The sequence below is a fragment of the Coffea arabica genome, chromosome 7c (assembly GCF_036785885.1).
Source record: "Coffea arabica cultivar ET-39 chromosome 7c, Coffea Arabica ET-39 HiFi, whole genome shotgun sequence".
Lineage (NCBI taxonomy): Eukaryota > Viridiplantae > Streptophyta > Magnoliopsida > Gentianales > Rubiaceae > Coffea > Coffea arabica.
In genome coordinates, this window is record NC_092322.1 from 37,854,906 (window position 1) to 37,872,756 (window position 17,851).

A 17,851-nucleotide genomic window follows, 5' to 3' on the forward strand; every position below is an offset into this window, starting at 1 on the left:
CTAATAAGCGACTTTATGTCTGCACTGTTTTTGAGTGAATAATTTAGATTTCCCCAAAATAGGTATTTTCTTGGTATTTTTCTTGTTTCTTTTTCGTTTCCCTAGATTTTTAAACGGTCCAGGTGATCTTGTGTGATTAGTCATTATCCTTTTCATCCATCCACATTGGATTCATTTCACAAGGGTTGTTGAAATGAAAGATACGGATTTTAAGGTTCAAATCACCATGATTAGATGAAGTTTTGCTATTTGAGGTATAAGCACCTGCGACCACCAAGGCGCAGGTATCACATAATTCGCATATTTGATATACCAATCATCTCAAAGTTGGAAAAACAAGGATCCATCTGCAATCTAGTATTGAGAGAAATACTAGACGTGTAGTATTCATCATTGTCCAATGTGGAAGTGACATCTCAACAAATGATAATTGTAATGATCGATGAAAATAAGTGTTGATATAGAATATCCTATTTCTGCCTTGGGTCACGACCGGTTGTTGTAGATGCATAACCGGGAACATGTGTATTAAAAAATGAGAGAAGTGGGGTTTGGCTTAAAGAAACAAAAGGACATATTCTTGTATTCTACCGTCCACGTTTAGGGATGGCAATGGGAGCGGGTGCCCGCGAGTGCCCGTCCCGCGGGGGTACAAATGGGGCGGGGGCGGGGGCAAAATATTTACCCCCGCCTTAAAACGGGGTGGGGGATGGGGCAATATACCCCCGCCCCATCCCCCGCACAAAAAAAAAAAAAAATATATATATATATATATATATACATATAAATATTAAATACACAAAAGTACAAAACCTCTAAATCTAATTATCCCCCATTCGGCCATTCCCATTTCCCTCTTAGTTCCTCCATTTCCTCCTTCGCAGAATCGCAGCCAGCCACCGCCGTCGCCTCCCATAGTCCCATTCCCCTCAATTCTAATCAGTAATCAGTCTCAGTCACTCGAAATCTCTAAATTCATTTTTCCCCTCCTTTCAAACTTCAACTGGTACTAAATGAAATTCATGCTCTCTCTCTCTTTCTTTTTCCCCTCTCCTGCTAATTTGCTTGCATTTACGTTCTTAGATGACTGAAATTTTGGTTGCGTTGGAAATTTTATGGTCCACTTCAATCTCATAGTTGAAAGAGGATGAAACTTTTTGTGTGTGCTTGTAATCTGTTTGTGAAAATGCGTGAATGAAATGGAGGTATCAGTTAAGGCTTTATTCAGATTAAAAATCTATATCTTGTTTCACATATATCGTAAAGATATGGTATTACTCTACCTCCATTTACCTTTTTAGGAATTATGGCCTATGAATGTGTTAGCAGACGTTTTGGAGCATCTTGATAAGAGTAGTGTTTTCTGTATGCAGTGGTTTTCTTCAGCTGATTGATGGACTAAAGTCTTAAAACTTTTGGGCTATTAGAGAGCTTTCTATGATTGCTTTATTGGTAATCTCAGAGGTAAGCTCTTGATGTGTTTGCAAAATGAGAATCTGTATTGTCTACCCAAAACTGCAATGCTCTGTGCCTCTTCAGTTTGCTCGGCCTTTGTTGGTTCAGTTAATATCCCTCATTATTTCATAGGTGATATTTTCTTTTTTTAATTTTTCACATCTTAGTTCTTCATTTACAGCTAAGCTGAGGATTATGAATTGTAGAAGGTTATCCATTTCTCACGGGGACCGCGGGGGAAACGGAGCGGGGGCGGGGGCGGGGCGGGGGGTGGGGGGCAAGGGGCGGGGGACGGGGGACGGGGGGAGTTATTTGACAACGGGGCGGGGGATGGGGGAAGGATCCCCCGCACCACCCCCGCCCCATTATCATCCCTATCCACGTCCTAAGAATTTATGGTCTTCCCAACGAATTTGTATCAGACAAAATTCAATTTAGTTGTACCACAACTAGATTGTCCGAGGATTAGTTCCAAAGTTTACTGTCCAAGTTGCATTCAATGCTTTCACCAACAGCCACTCAAGCGTTTGGAAATGAGTTATTAAAAATTTAATGAATTAAAATGGTTGTTGGGGATAATAAATGGCATTACTTTGAACCTATACTATAAATTATTCAAGAATGGCAAGGATCCATCACAATGTATATGGAAGAAAAAATGGTGGAAAATCAACAAAGCAAACCTCCCAAAATTGAAAAGAAGGTAAGTAATATTTATTAAATTTTGATAAAGACCATGTTTATGTTTTTCAAATAATTAGATAAATTACTAATGTTAGAGGAAAATGTTATATGTGGGTCTTGCATTATGCGGTGGGATATGCATCTCTTTGTTTGATTAATTTTTATGAAGTACAAAATAGTCAATTTTTACGCAACTAATTTTTTGTTTAATTATTTTCACTAAGTTTTGGGTCACTATTTGACTATTGATTCCGTTAAGGACATGGATTTGATGTCATAATAATAATTTAAAATATTAACAGAGGAATGTGATAGACAATAAAAACTATGTAAGGACATAGTTTTCATGTATGTAAATTTGGAAGAAAGAATCGGAATAAATTATCAGGGAGAAAGCATTGGAAGAAATTAACCAACCAAATTGTGAATGAGTTTGTGTCCAGATGAAATAGTAAACTGTTTTCGTCCACTTATGACTTTTATTGTAAGTAAGGTAGTGGGAGAAAATGGTGGATAATTAACATAAAAGTCTCTTTTAAGACTTTAAATCCTATTACTGATTCTGGAGCCATAAATTAGTCAATGTTTTTTTCCTGCTACTCCATTGTTTTTTCTTTGGTAGGACTAAGTTTAAAGATTTAATTAATATCTTTTGAAAGAAAAAAAAAAGGAATGACATGTATTACATTCTTTTGTATAATTAATTTAATTATGAATTTTGTGGAAGAAGTGAAGTTTTAAAAGTGGCGTGTTTATGTTATTGAATTCATATATCATGTGAAGTTGAAGTACTAAGTCTGGTTACATGGGAATGAAATGTAATAAAAAGGATGTGAGTATTGATTACCAATTCTAACAGTACATGAATGGTATATAATAACGTCAATCTTTTGTTTTGTAGAATAAAAATGGAAGATAGCGGAGTCATGTGTGGAAGAAAATCAATGTTAAATTTAAATGAATATCCAGAAGACCCATATGTAGATGTGGAAGAAAATGGCAGTAGAGAGACTGGGGGTGAAGAAAATGTCAACACTGCAATTGATATCGCCTTCGATCAATTTTGCGTGGATGACATTGAGAGTGATGAAGTGATGAAAATGACATTTCCGTCCGAGTCACATGCCAAGCTATTTTATAACACATACGCAAGAGCAATTGGGTTTAGCATCCGCAAAAGTGATTTCAAGATGTTTGACAGTGAGATTGTGAAATATAGAAAATGGGTGTGCTCGTGTGAAAGAGAGCGCAATCCAAAATGGAAAAATCTTCAAAATAGACAGAGGGAGGCAAAACCCGACTTTAGAACAAATTGCGAAACTTGTTTTCGGATAGAGTACAAGCCTATAGGAGATTAACGGCATTGACTTTTACAATTTTGTCTAATACATAGACTTTGAGTAGAGGGATGGTGGTATCGGCATTGAAAACGGAGGCTGCACCAAGCACAAGCCTATAGGAGACTAACTACTGTCCCTCAAATTCACGGTTCCCACCACACATCGGCATGTTGGCGAGAAGTGAAAGTGCGGCAACTGTGAAAACTTTCCTTGTTTGAAATAGAATTCCATCTCATGCATTTGTGCCAATTTTTTCCCCTAATGAATTGTACACGTTTGGATTCCGTCCATTTCATCAATCCGATATGGTCTTATATTACTTTAATTACAATCTACAAACATTAATACAAGATCGTATCATTAATATGTAGTTAACTATGTTTGTTGCATATTAATAAAATTGCAACATTTTGGATTTATTTATGATAGCTAATAAATAATTAATTTTTAGACTCATTTGTCTAAATTAATCATACACCATGATATTGGACCGATATGGGCATACAATTAGCAAACCGCTACTGTTTATGCATTTACCCATATTAAAGAAATAATTAACATTTTTGGGCAAAAAACCCATCCCAATTTGTACAAAATTTATGTATTGGAGTAATTTGGGTATGACAATTTAAATTAATTTTTTGGACTAATTTACTCCTTTTTTTTTTTTTGTTAAATCAAACATCTAACTTGACACTGCCAACCAAACGCTGGACAATAGGATTACTCATCCAAAGATGAGTAATCATCTCTCATTTCACGGAGAGTTCGTTTGCTCCATTGGATCATATGATAATTTGAAGTTATTTGCTTCTACTACTTGTTATAAATGACTATTCATTTATGTTATAAATGAATATTTACCCATATTAAAATAATAGAAGTAAATAACTTTTTTTTAAACAAATAAAATAATGATCACTTGCTATTATTTTTCTCGAGCTCAACTAGGCTCAAACTATCATAGATTAATGTTGAACTCGAGTTTTAAAATGAAAGTTGATAGAGCTCAAGATCGTTGTCAAGATTTGCATTGTACCAAAAAGCAATTTTGCAATTCTCAAGTAAGTAATTCCATCTCATGCTATTATTGATAGAATAAATATTGATGTTTATTTGTTAAACTAAACATCTAACGCAAAACCAACCAAACGCTGAATAACAAGATTACTGATCCAAAGATCAGTAACCACCTCTCATTTCATGCAGAGTTCATTTGCTCCATTGGATGAATATATTTTAACAAATTGATGGTATAAATGACTATTTTATTCTTCTTTTTATAAATGACTCTTTGTGCCATCTTATATTACTTTTATTACAATCTACAAACATTAATGCAACACCTTCTATATAATAATATATTCAAACAATTGTATACACTATGTTAACTAGATATTAATAAAATTGCAGAATTTTGGCTTTATTTACCATAACTAATAAAAAATTAAGTTTTGGACTAATTTGTTTAAATTAATCATACACCATGATTTTTGACCGATATGGTCATACAGTTAACAAACAACTGCTATTTACGCATTACCCATATTAAAGAAATAAATAGCATTTTTGGGAAAAATAACCGCCTCAATTTGCACAAAATTTATGTATTGGACTAATTTGGGCATGACAATTACACTTAATTTTTTGGACTAATTTACCCCTATTATTTTTTTTGGTTAAACCAAACATCTAACATGACAATGCCTACCAAATGCTAGACAACAAGATTATTCGTCTCCCATTTCATGTAGAGTTCGTTTGCTCCATTTGATCATATGATAATTTGAAGTTATTTACTTCTATTACTTGTTATAAATGACTATTCATTTATGTTATAAATATCTTTTCTTAAACAAATAAAATAATGATCACTCGTTATTATTTTTCTCAAGCTCAAGCTCGAGATTAATGTTGAACTCGAGCTTTGGAAGTTGCGAAAATAGAGCCAATTCAGCTCATTTTGCAATCCTATATGTTATGGAGCCTTGTTATTAAATCTATATATTTTTTGTATATTCAATATTAATACATTATCAAAAAATGAATAAAAAAATGGAGCCTTGCAATCTGATATGACTCGATAACCCGTTTGTGAATTCATAATAATTTAATAAACATAAAAATTATTTTATCTAACTAAACTAAGTTAACTTTTTTCCAAAGGTATTATCACTTAATCCTAAATGAATTTATTTAACTTGAGTGAAATTAAAGTTATTATATTTGGACAAATAATGTATTATATTATTTTTTACTTTTATACTGTTTTAATTTATTTTATATTTGGTTTGGGATAAAACACCTTTACGATGTTTGATTTATTTTAGATTTGGTTTAGGATTGTTTATTTAAATTTTTATTACTTGATTATGTAATTAGTTTTGTGCGAAATTGGTTTTATTAGAAATTACAATCATAAATTAATAAATTAAAATTAAGTTTCGGATCATTTCGTGTCGTCCCGCCAATCAGAAATTTTCGAGTTTGTGTCAAGTATCTTGACCTGTTTCGGTTTGATGAGTCAGGTTCAGGTCAACAGGTTTTCTGTTACACTCAGGTCTCAACCCGACCCGTCACCCCGATTTGGACTCGATTGCCACTCCTAATCGTACTGGAAGTTGAGAAAATTGAGTTGATTCAGGTCATTAGATCTATATTTTTTTGTAAATATAATGTTAATATATGTAATCAAAAAATGAACAAAAAAGAATCTGGCAAAAATACAATATATTACGGTTACTTTGTATTTGATGCTTTAATTTGAAGTATCATAGTTAACGGAACAAAGTAAAGTATAGTGAATTTTTTTGCAAAAAATATAAAACATTTACCCATATCAAGATTTCTATTGTACCAAAAAATTCACTCGGAATTGTGATCTATATTGTTTTGTTCATTCTTGATAATGCCCACGCGGAGTGTTATTGGTATATTTCATCTGCTGAAGTCTCTGGAGTTTGTCAAAAAGAACCGCTCAATTATAGCTCAAGTGCTCTTGATATCCCCAAGTGCTCTTGATATTCCCGAGGTGCACTTTATTTTATTAAACAGCGAGTATTCTTCTTTTACCTTTTAACCCGGTGGCCTATTGCTCAATTTTTGGCTGTATTAGTTGACAAGTTTTACCTTTCTATATTTTATTAATTCCCACACCACTAGTACAGTTTTGATACTAGACTATAGAGCCGTCCGGAAAAACAAATATAGATTCTTTTTCTTTCACATCCCAGGTAGTTAATTAGTCATCTTGATGCTGCAATGCGGACTGACGAAATGAAATGACATCTGCATGGTACATTGCATTTTCTACAAGATCTCCCTTGTCAATTTGCTTTGTCCTTTACTGTCTATGGTTGCCTTATTGCTTTTTCAAGCACTAACCATCAACCAAACTCTGTAATACTACGTCTTGGGGACTAAATTCAGATGCTGCATAATTCTAAAGCTCTTTGTAACATATGCTTATAATTCCACACGATTTATTCGTGTTAAAACTTCTTTAAAGTGATTTCTAGTGTGCATAATCATGAGTTGGGCTAAAATTTAGTGTCAACATGAATTTGCAAATTGTAATACAAGACTAGATAAAAGCCACTAATTTGGCCTAGAGCTCTAGCACGGCTTATAAGACTGCTCTAAACAGCTCGAGTTCAACTCAAATTCAAGTAATCCTAAACTTAAATAATGAGTTAAGATAGAACACGGGGATGAGATGGTAAAATGCCCAAGCTAACACTAACACAAAGGCCCTGAACTTAACTTAAAGGCTATGGATCTCATCTTTCATTAAATTCAAATCACTTGCCATGGGATCAGTGTTAATCATCTCCAGTAGTGTTGCAACTCACCAACTCTAAATTTGAACTAAGCATCTGTTAGCATTAGAAAAAAGATTAATAATAATCATAATAAAAAAGTGAAACAAGGGAAAGTGGCCAAAAAACAAAAAATGAAACAAAATAAAAGAAAAAGAAAACAAGAGACAGGGATCCAGTGTCAGCAGAGAATAGTGCAGGAAATGATCCAAGGAAACAACGATAAAACCGATTTGATATGAAATCCCGGATTTTGTTCCTGTGTCAGTTGATAGAGGGGTGTACTAATTACTGTAGCACGACTTAATTGGTTGTATGAGTGGATCATCCAAGTCTCTTGCTGACCCCATAAAGGTCTATGAATCTGTGTTGCTGTAGCAAAAGCTTCGTGGACAGGAGTGACATGGAGAAGCTAGCTTAATTAGGTTGTTATGGGGATTTATGTCGGACTATATTTCATGATCCATTTGAAACTAGAGTAGATAGATAGATAGATTTGAAGGATAATACCTCGTTAAGTGTGATTATTTGGAGAATTTTGTGTATTTACAGTTTGCATTACAAGTGGATTAGGATGTAATAACCCTTTTGCCACAATAATCAATGCTTTCGCTTTCCAAGTAGTTCTTAATTCAATTGTAGCTCGTAGATCAGACAAACTTTGATGTTCATACTAGCTTCAAATTTAGAAGATAAAAATTCTAGATCTCAAAGAAAAGCTCAGATGGTTAACAGGTCAACTGATGCATAAAATAGGCATAATGAAAGATTGTTTCAGGTCAGAAACTCGTTGCCATACCAGCAAAACCAAGTTTTAGCTTCAATTATTTCTTCATAGCTCTTCTTGAATGCAAATGGCCCTAGTAGCAGACAGCTTGTTTACTACTGATCCTGATGACAAAGTTAAGAAGTAACCTAACCTGTGATCTGATGAAATCAAGGGAATTTAGGCAATAAAAATCAAACATGTAAATAATAAAAAAGATTTGCAATCCAGTGAGTGCTCTATATGTGTTTCTTTATTTCGTAAGCCATGAAATAATATGCACAGTTTTTTAATGGATATAATTTTCTTCTTCTAATTGAATGAATTGTTCTGAAACAATATTCGACGGATAAGGAATCTGAATAGTTTACTGTTTAGGCTTTGTTTTCCAATATCATGTATGATCATAAATCTTAGCATGTGTCTCAACATTGGATTCACTTAATCATGTTGTCACTAGTTTCATAATTGTAATTTTATGCAGTTACACTCCCACAGCAAGGCAAATCCCCGGCAATTTTCATTCCCCAGTTGAACATGAACAAATGATTCGAGTTTTTTGCCACTAGTGAACAGAATATTTGCTTCTGGACTTATTTGAAACGTAAACTACACAAGGGATTTTTAGTCAAGAGTAACAAAAACCAACAAGAATTGGTACTTTTGTTTTCTGAATCAATCCCATACTTCTTATTCAATGTGAAAACATACTGATAAACCTTGCAAGGATCAGCGAGGGACTTTTGACACATTATCCCTTTTCATGCACTTTTTAGCCCATGTCACAATCTTGGGGAACTCAGTCTCTATCTTAAAATTTCCAAGAGTCTGTAGGCATGAAACCAAATATAGAGAGGTATTTGAGCCACATCTAAGTATAAGGCTTATCTCCAAGTTTTCCTTCCAAAATTTTGTAGATCTCTATATGAATTCCTTCTTGGCTGCCTCCTGCTCTTCTCCCTTTGTAGCCCAAGTTATTCTTCCTACATTATAAACCTGGGCAAATATGAATCTGAGAGCGACACTACTAATAAGCTAAAGTTTTTGCCTTAAAAAAAGAAAACTCTAATGTTTATCCCTACAGTATAAACCTGCGCAAATGTGAATTTAAGAACAACACTAGTAAATGGTAATAGATGTAAATCATTGTGAACACAACATTACCTATCAGAGATCAAAGTAGCTTTAAACACCTCAAATTTGGTGTTATAAAAAAGAACGGCATAGTATCAGTCAAACAGTAAAAGCTTAGGAACATTTGTAATCTATATGGAAGCTCACAAAAAAAAAAAAAAATCAGTTAGCTCTACCATATACTGAACAATTGTACTAAGAGATTCACAAACGGGCTTTCCATCATGGATCAGAACTGGGATTTTCTTGTGAACAGGATTCATCTGGAGTAGGGGTTCTGTTGTTGGAGTCTTCTCCCCTGTGTTCGTACTGCACACCCTTCTCATCTAGTGCTCTTCTGACCCTCCTGCCAAACATACTGGGATAGTCATCCGGTAAGACAACTCCACCAGCCTTTTTTTCAGATGATTTGCATCAAAATAAGAGAAGTTACAGGATTGATTTGGTATGAGCACTTGCATAATTTGTCAACTGTATAAATTTTAGTACTCATATGTCAATTTTATAGGTGATTAGAGCATTACTTGATGGATTAATTTTTTTAATTCGTTGAAATTTGAAAGGGTTGTTATCTAGTGTAATTTAAGTAAAATAAAAAAAAAGAGACAGAATACTGGCATTTGAGTACTTAAACTATATTTCAACTACTGTGCAACATTTTGACTAGGCAATTCTCTATCTCTATGGTTAGAACTTAGAAGTTGGAACTCCGCCTTGTCCTTATATGTGCATAAACTATGGAATACAGTACGAGAAGCCAGAGAGTTAGAGCTGTACCACACTAAGGTCGCGTTTGGTTCGCACATCGGAATCGAAATCGGATTCGGATTCGGATTCGGATTCGGATTCGAATATCCTGGGTTTGGAATGAGGTCATTCATTCCAATACATTAGTTTGGTTCAAGTATCTGGATTGTGTATCATTATTATAGTTGATGTTTGGTTCGTCGACTCTTTCGAAATGGAATATAATAAATTATTATAAACCACATAGTAAATGATAGTTATTGACTCTTTATAAATGGGATATAAGAAATTTTCACTAATTAAGTATATCAGTATAAATATATTAGTAAATTTAGTCTAACTGATTAATAATTTCTATTAGTAAATATGTATAATTATTAGTATAATTGATAATATTAATTATATTACATAAATTAATATACATTATATAATACATATAACTAATAATATTATTATTATAAATTTGCAACTAATTAAATTAAATATTATATATATAATTAAAAATAAATATACAAATGTTATAATATAAATATATAATTATAATTATATAATATATACAAATATTAATTATATAAATATTTTATATAAATATAATACATATTACATATTAAATATAGTTATTATTATATATTATTATATTTAAAATAATAATTATAATTATAATTGTATAACTTATTAATATTACATACATGTATATATTATAATTATATGCACTATAATATACATTTATAAATATACATATATATTATAAATATATTATTATATAATATTAATAAATTTATAATATATATTATATAAGTATAATTATATTTAACTAAATAATTATAATATATAATTATATAATATAATAATATCATTATTATAATTTTGTAACTAAATTAAATATTATTTATATAATTAATTATAATTATACGAATGTTATAATATAAATATATAATTATAATTATATAATATATAAATATTAATTGTGCTAATATTTTATATAAATATAATGCATATTAATTAGATATAGTTATTATTATATATTATTATATTTAAAATAATAAATATAATTATATAATTTATTAATATTATATACATGTATTTATTATAATTATATGCACATATAATATACATTTATAAATATACATATATATTATAAATATATTATTATATAATATTAAGAAATTTATAATATATATTATATAAATATAATTATATTTAACTAAATAATTATAATATATGTTTATATAATATACTAATATTATAATAAAATATATAATTATAATAAAATTTTATAATTATAATATTATATATATGTGTATATTATAATATAATATAAATATAAATATAAATATATAATATACATAAATATTAATTGTACTAAATATTATGTAATTATAAGATTTTGGAATCACACTTGAGTTTTGGACAAAACCCACCCTTTTACTAAGGAATGGAGGGATGCCAAATTTTTAGAAATCATTCCAAAATTTCAATTCCCATACCAATGAACCAAACGTCAATTATGGAGTTTATTCCATTCCTTCATTCCGATACCCTTTTACCAAACGCCCCCTAATACTTGTTCAAGATATGGGTGATGCATTTCAATTATCTTCCTTAAACTCTTCAAACAGCTGACAAACCGATCGAGTCCAAGAAACTATGCTTGAATCCCTCCTTCTCCCTGCTATTCCAGCCCCTTCCCCTTCCCACCAAAAAAACAAAAGAGCCTAAAATAAAATCCACAAAGTTAATTTTGAATTCTGAACATTACCTTGGACCGAGTTGTGAATTATATAGAAGATAAATGAAAGGCCACAAGAAAGCCGAATTGAAAGTTCAGTACAAGTGCATCTCGACTACAAAACCAGATCATCTTTGGTCTCCCAAATAATTTTCGTGAATAATCTACAGGAAGAAAATGGAACATTTTGTGGTAATCTATTCGATCCCAAACATCTTCTTCAGAAAAAGGACAGTATCATAAACAGTGTGAGGATCAGAAAGGGACTGGGACACACTCTCCCTCTGCATACAAAATTTGGCCCAAGCCACAAGCTTTGGACATTGGCTCTCAATCTTGAAGTTTCCACAGGTCTCAAAGGCATAAAACCAACTGTATAGAGGACTAAGAGCCACATACACGAGCCCAAAAGTTTCACCTCGGTTTTCCCCCAAGTTCTCCTTCCAATATTTTCAGAATCTCTATGAATTCCTTCTTGGCTGCCTCCTGCTCTTCACCTTTTATTGCCCAGATCCCTCTTGCTGGATCAAAAACCTGCATTTTCTCCATTAGTTAGTCAAATTTGTTTCTTCTTGCATAATGTAACTTTTAGTTATATTCCATTTCACACCTAACATTAGTTAGTCAAAAAATTTTTCTTTTAATTCATGCAGAATCTAACTCCAAAAAGAAGACTTTCTCCGGAAAAAAAAAGAAAAATATAAAATTCACACAGAAATCTTGCAGGGTACCTTCTTGTCAATAAAGTCAGCCCAGAACCTTGCTTGAGCCCTCTCATAAGGATCAGATGGTTCCAATGGATTCTTGTCATGCCATACCTCATCTATGTACTGGACAATTAAGGGACTCAAGTATTGGCTTTCCATTATGAAGCAAAACTGGAACTTTCTTGTGAACAGAATTCATCTCAAGAAGAAGCAGGCTCTTGTTCGTCAAGTCCTCTTCCTTGAGTTCATACTTGACACCCTTCTCAGCTAGTGCTATTCTGACCCTCATACTGAACATGCTCGCATAGACACTCAACAAAATCACCTCTTCACCAGCCATTTTCTCAGAGGATGGTACGAAGCAGGAGCAGGAGTTTTCTCTGGTTTGCTAGTTTTTTTTTAAAGAAAATTGATGGTTGACCACAAAAGAAGTGTGTACAGATTCCTCTTTTTTTTTAATAGTAGTACATTTAGTCGTCATGGATTTTATTATTTAAGTTGAACGAGTACCATGAAATGGTACCGGATCATTCCTGGAACCTTCGAGCTCCACGCCCCAAGTCAGTGAGCTGTTTTTATGAGTTGGTCTAGAGATTTACAGAATTTGTAAATGAAGTGCACATATTTCACAAGTCAATAACTAAGGAATAAAAGGAAGGGAGATAGTTGAAAAAAAAAATTATCTAAGGAGATGATATGAAATATATGGGAAAAGAAAGTAGTATCACATTAACATCATTTGGACATTGTACGAACACTCTGCTTAACTAAAGACAGAGACAATTGTCCTATAAATTTGTGGAAGAAATTATACATATAAACAGCCTATCCATGAAATCCTAGTAGTAGTAGTAACATCATTTACTACCAGTCCAGGATATCAAGAAGACGACGCTAAATCTCTTTTATTCTCCCAAGCCAAGCAAACAAAACTAAAGGATTCTAAGACAGATCTACGAAGCCCACAAAAAGCAAAGCAATCCCAAATACATATTCATGCGTAGACTTTATTCGATCCTCCATGTAGGCAAAAAGTTGAAAGAGACTTTATTCGATCCCAAGCTTCTTCTTCAAGGACACAACAAATTCGTAAATCTTGTGAGGATCAGCAAGGGACTTGGAAACGCTCTCCCTCTGCATGCATCTTTTGGCCCATTCCACCAGCTTTGGACACTCCGTTTCTGTCTTGAAATTCCCAAAGTTCTCATAGGCATGGAACCAACAGTAGAAAGGAATCAAAGCCACATCCACATATCCAAAGTCTTCCCCTCCAAAGTAAGGCTTATTTCCAAGTTCTCCTTCCAATGTTTTCATAATCCCTATGAATTCCTTCTTGGCTGCCTCCTTTTCTTCTCCCTTTGTGGCCCAGATCCTCCTTCCACAATCATAAACCTGCATTTCACCTTAATTTTCTCAGAAAAAAATTGAACAGAAAAATCCCTCCTTAACATAATATTTTTATCCCATATCTAACTTGTCCTGCTTGCTTATGTTGTTTGCCTAAAATAATCTAGTGAAAATAGGTTAAGAAATGCTTAGTTCCACGACTAGACGATCTTGGTAAAGACAGTAGAAATGCTTGCCCGAATAACTGATTGAACAGCAGTTGACAAAATTAGAGTTTCCATAAGAAAAAAATGTTACCTTTTTGTCAACGAAGTCAGCCCAGAACCTAGCTTGAGCTCTCTGGTAAGGATCAGATGGCAGCAAGGGATTCTTGTCATGCCACACTTCATCTATGTACTGAACAATGATAAGGGACTCGCAAACAGGCTTTCCATTATGAATCAGAACTGGGATTTTCTTGTGAACAGGGTTCACCTCAAGAAGAAGTGGGCTCTTGTTAGCCAAGTCTTCTTCTTTGTTTTCATACTCGATGCCTTTTTCGGCCAGAGCAACTTGGACTCTCATGCTAAACATGCTCCCATATGTACCCAACACAACCACCTTGTCACCGGCCATATTTTCAGATGATATTCGAGCAAAGCAAAAAAAAAGAAAGGATTTTTTCGCTAGAGGTGATGAAAAGAAAGCTGAATTATGGGCAATAGTAGCAGTTTGTTAGCAACTAGCAGGTATAAGAACCGGGGTCTTGCATTTTATAGTGAATGAGAGGCTGGTGATGGCAGCATGAAGGAATAATGGTTGGTAAGTGGTAGATTGTACCAGGACACTTGGGTCCTCTGCCCTTCAGCAATTTAGGCCACAAGTCAAAATGCAGGTTTTTTTTTTTTCAAGCAGTAGGGATAGGATTCAAAGGTAAGGGAAGGAAGATTAGAACCAGAATTTTTAAATCTTGAGAAAATGAAGGGTCTCTTTTTCATGTGTTATTAATTAGATCTTTTTTGACTCTTTAATTTTTTTTTTAAGATTCTTGAAAGCCACTTTAGGAATTTACAACCTATACTAGCACGTTTTTGGTTTGATATATGCTCAAATTTTTAGCATGTAACTTAATTTATTTATAATATTTTGAATACAAAATTAACTTTCCTTTTCCAGTTACTCGCTAGAAATTGATAGAAAGTCCACGAGATGAATAATATGTGCCTAATTGCTGTTTACTCACAATTTTGTGGCCTCCCACCAATTGCTACTTTTAAATCCAGTAAGTACTTATCGCATTCGTGTGATCTAATGGTTATTCATCTTTCCTCGATTTCTAGAATTCGATTGCTCCTGTACCCCTTTTCCCCCATAGTCGATGTATGACCAAAGAAAAAGAAAAGTTGCAACATTGTCTCTACGACAAAATATTAAAACCTTTTTGGCTTGTTATTTTTAAATTTCTCTAAATTTGAATAAATATTTCGAGATAAATACAATGCCATTTGACTGCCGTCCCCAACCAAATCAAAGGTAGTAGAGGATTCTAGAACTCAACAAATAAATATTATTTATTTGTGCTAGAATATTCGTTGTCTAGAACTTGTTCTAGGATGCTTGTCTTGCTTTCTTGTTCCTAATCACACAAAATTACGAGACAATTTTTGTAGTCACAATTCCGCCATTATCTTCTCCATTTCTTGTTCCCATTAAACTGCTAAATATTAAAACACTAACTAAGAAATTAAGGAACAAAAACTTGCGTCCACGGAAAAGGTTATGGTCTCTTTTTCTTGATTGTCTACTTAGTAGCTGCTGCGGCTGGTCCCTAATTATTAGGTTCCCAAGTTTTTAGCTAAGTGCTTACGCAGAGTCTTAAGGAATTTGACGCCACTCCTTAAGTAATCACATTCAAGCTTTTGTCTTTCCCTCTCTCTCGCTCCTTTTTCTGTTCCTGGTTTGCACATTATTTAAGTTGAATAAGAAAAAATATGAACATAGACAATTCAACTAATATGAACATAGACAATTCAACTAAACCACGAAAACAAGAAAAGAGTACCCCACCACATCTTATGTCTAAATTGGTCCGGACAATGGGTACTAGAATTAATTTTTTTATATACCGCCAGTATATAATTGTTTTTACATCAACAAATTTACATCATATCACATTATATAAATTTAAATTTAAATATACACTGTTAGCACGTAAAAAATTAATTCTATATATGCTCAAAAGCCATCATTTACCTCTAGCCCTATCCCTTCTATAGGGACAAAAGTAACTCGATTGTAAAGGTCAAAATTATGTTAATGTATCAAAAGGTTGAGTTATGCATATATTTTAAAAATTATAAGGGGATTATATGGTAAAACACTAAACTATAAGAGAGATGTATGATAAAACATAAATCGTACAGGATTAAAATGTCATGCATATTATGTATATATATTTTAGTCATTTCAACCACTTTAGTTTCTAAATAAGGGTATGATAGGTCACAATTTTGTTATCTATTTTATAATTAATTTCCTCCTATTACCTTATCAAATGTGCATTAATTAGCAGATTTTATTCATTTTTGGCATTTGTGCTTATTGCAGAGGGTTGGAACAAAATATCATAAAAAAGTGCAAATTTGTCAAGTTGTACACCTTCGGGTTAGTCAAATTAATTTTGACGATAGCCAGCAGAAGAGTTGGAGTAGTAAAAGGAAACAAGAGTCCAAACGGAGATGGTATTCCTTATCCAGTGATCAACTGCGCTAGACGAGGAGCAATTTTGGGGGACTCTCCTTTTTCTTCTTTTGGTAGTTTTCAAGAGAGGAGGGAGGTTAACAGAGACTAGGAGTCTTCCCTTTTATTCCCCTTAGTAGCCGGATAGGAAGGAAAATTATGTAGGAAGAGGCGGTCCGACAGCTTTGATTTTTCTTTCTTTTGTTTTCGTACTTTGTCGGCTAGTTCTTTTGGGGGGTTGACTATTCATTGTTTTTGGGGGACTATTCCATCATTTTTTTCATTATATTCAATTGGAGGAAAAATGCCTTCACCATTTACTTCGGCAATTTTGCATAGGATCCCCTCGACAGAGATGAACTAAACTTTTATTTCTAGTCAAGGAACAACGGAGGATTTGGTTCAGGTTAAATTGTGAGATCTAACTGATTTTACTATTTCCTATTATTTTCTAGTATTCGTACATTTCCTATTTTATTTTTTTATTGTTATTGTATTATTCAAGTATTATGGGTCCAGATGTTAGATTAATTCAATAACCTAAAACCAATTAGAGTAATTAAATCTGTAATTGTTTAATTATTCTAAATTAGTGGTAACTGATATAATCGGGATTATATCAGGAAAATATACGGGCTAATTGGTACCTCGTAGCGTGTTGTTTATGTAGAACAGGATTTTTCTAAATCTTAAAGCAATTGCGAAATTGAATTTTACAGTCGTACCTAGGGTTATTTTGCAATTAGGACAATAACTAACGGTCTTACCTTAACTATCGATAATTAAGGAGAAATTGATTGTCATCACTTGTTTGACAATTATAACTTTTTTATCAGTTTATATATAGAATTATTCTTGTATCGATGATCAATTAGGAGAACCATTTCCGAAATTGCTTCTTGACTAGAGTTTGTCAAAAACTATTTGAGTTTTTGCAATTTGCCATCTAATTTTTATTTAATTGCAATATTCGATTAGCATAACTTATTGTTAATTTCTATAAAAAAAAAAAAAAAACCTCCATTGTTTGTTTGAACTTCAAAAGAGGCAAATATCCCCAATCCCTATGAATTCAACCCTACTTATCACTATCTATAGAAATTATATTTTGTTTGAGCAGGCATTTATTATTGCACAGGCTCGATAACCTGTCAATTTTTGGCGCCGTTGTCGGGACTGGTGTTAGTTAAATTTGTTTCTTTTTAAGTTCATTTTCGTTTTAATTTTCTGGTACTTTTCTAGTTTATGCTTTGTTCTTCTCGTACAGGTGAATTAATTTTCGATCCTGAAATAAGGAAAACTGCACGCCGAACATGAAAAGAGACCAGACAGCTCAGAGAAGAGCAATCTAGTGCTGCATCTCAAAGACTTGATCCAGAAGTTGAAGCAACAAATTCGTTTGGTGA

General features: G+C 32.9%; 1 protein-coding gene, 1 long non-coding RNA gene and 1 pseudogene across 2 annotated transcripts; 1 reads left to right on the top strand and 2 right to left on the bottom strand.

The window, feature by feature from the left end:
- The first annotated feature begins 572 nt into the window (after window positions 1-572).
- Window positions 573-3,728, top strand: LOC113697969 (uncharacterized). The gene is made up of 3 exons (XR_003450065.2): window positions 573-1,006; window positions 1,374-1,464; window positions 3,041-3,728. It is a non-coding gene; the product is annotated as an uncharacterized lncRNA (long non-coding RNA).
- A 7,984-nt stretch (window positions 3,729-11,712) lies between these two features.
- On the bottom strand, window positions 11,713-12,730 carry LOC113697946 (probable glutathione S-transferase; annotated as a pseudogene).
- A 354-nt stretch (window positions 12,731-13,084) lies between these two features.
- On the bottom strand, window positions 13,085-14,457 carry LOC113698148 (probable glutathione S-transferase parC). Its single transcript, XM_027217853.2, has 2 exons — window positions 14,025-14,457; window positions 13,085-13,772 (listed from the first exon to the last, which is right to left on the bottom strand). Exons 1-2 carry the CDS (start codon window positions 14,340-14,342, stop codon window positions 13,428-13,430), a joined length of 663 nt encoding a protein of 220 aa, XP_027073654.2. The 5' UTR covers window positions 14,343-14,457; the 3' UTR covers window positions 13,085-13,427.
- Between the last annotated feature and the right edge of the window lie 3,394 nt (window positions 14,458-17,851).

Excerpts from the sequence above, each read along its gene's own strand:
- LOC113698148 (XM_027217853.2), bottom strand. The coding sequence starts at position 14,342 with ATGGCCGGTGACAAGGTGGTTGTGTTGGGTACATATGGGAGCATGTTT. Across the intron at positions 13,773-14,024 it reads CTGACTTCGTTGACAAAAAG|GTTTATGATTGTGGAAGGAG; the intron begins GTAACATTTTTT and ends GGTGAAATGCAG.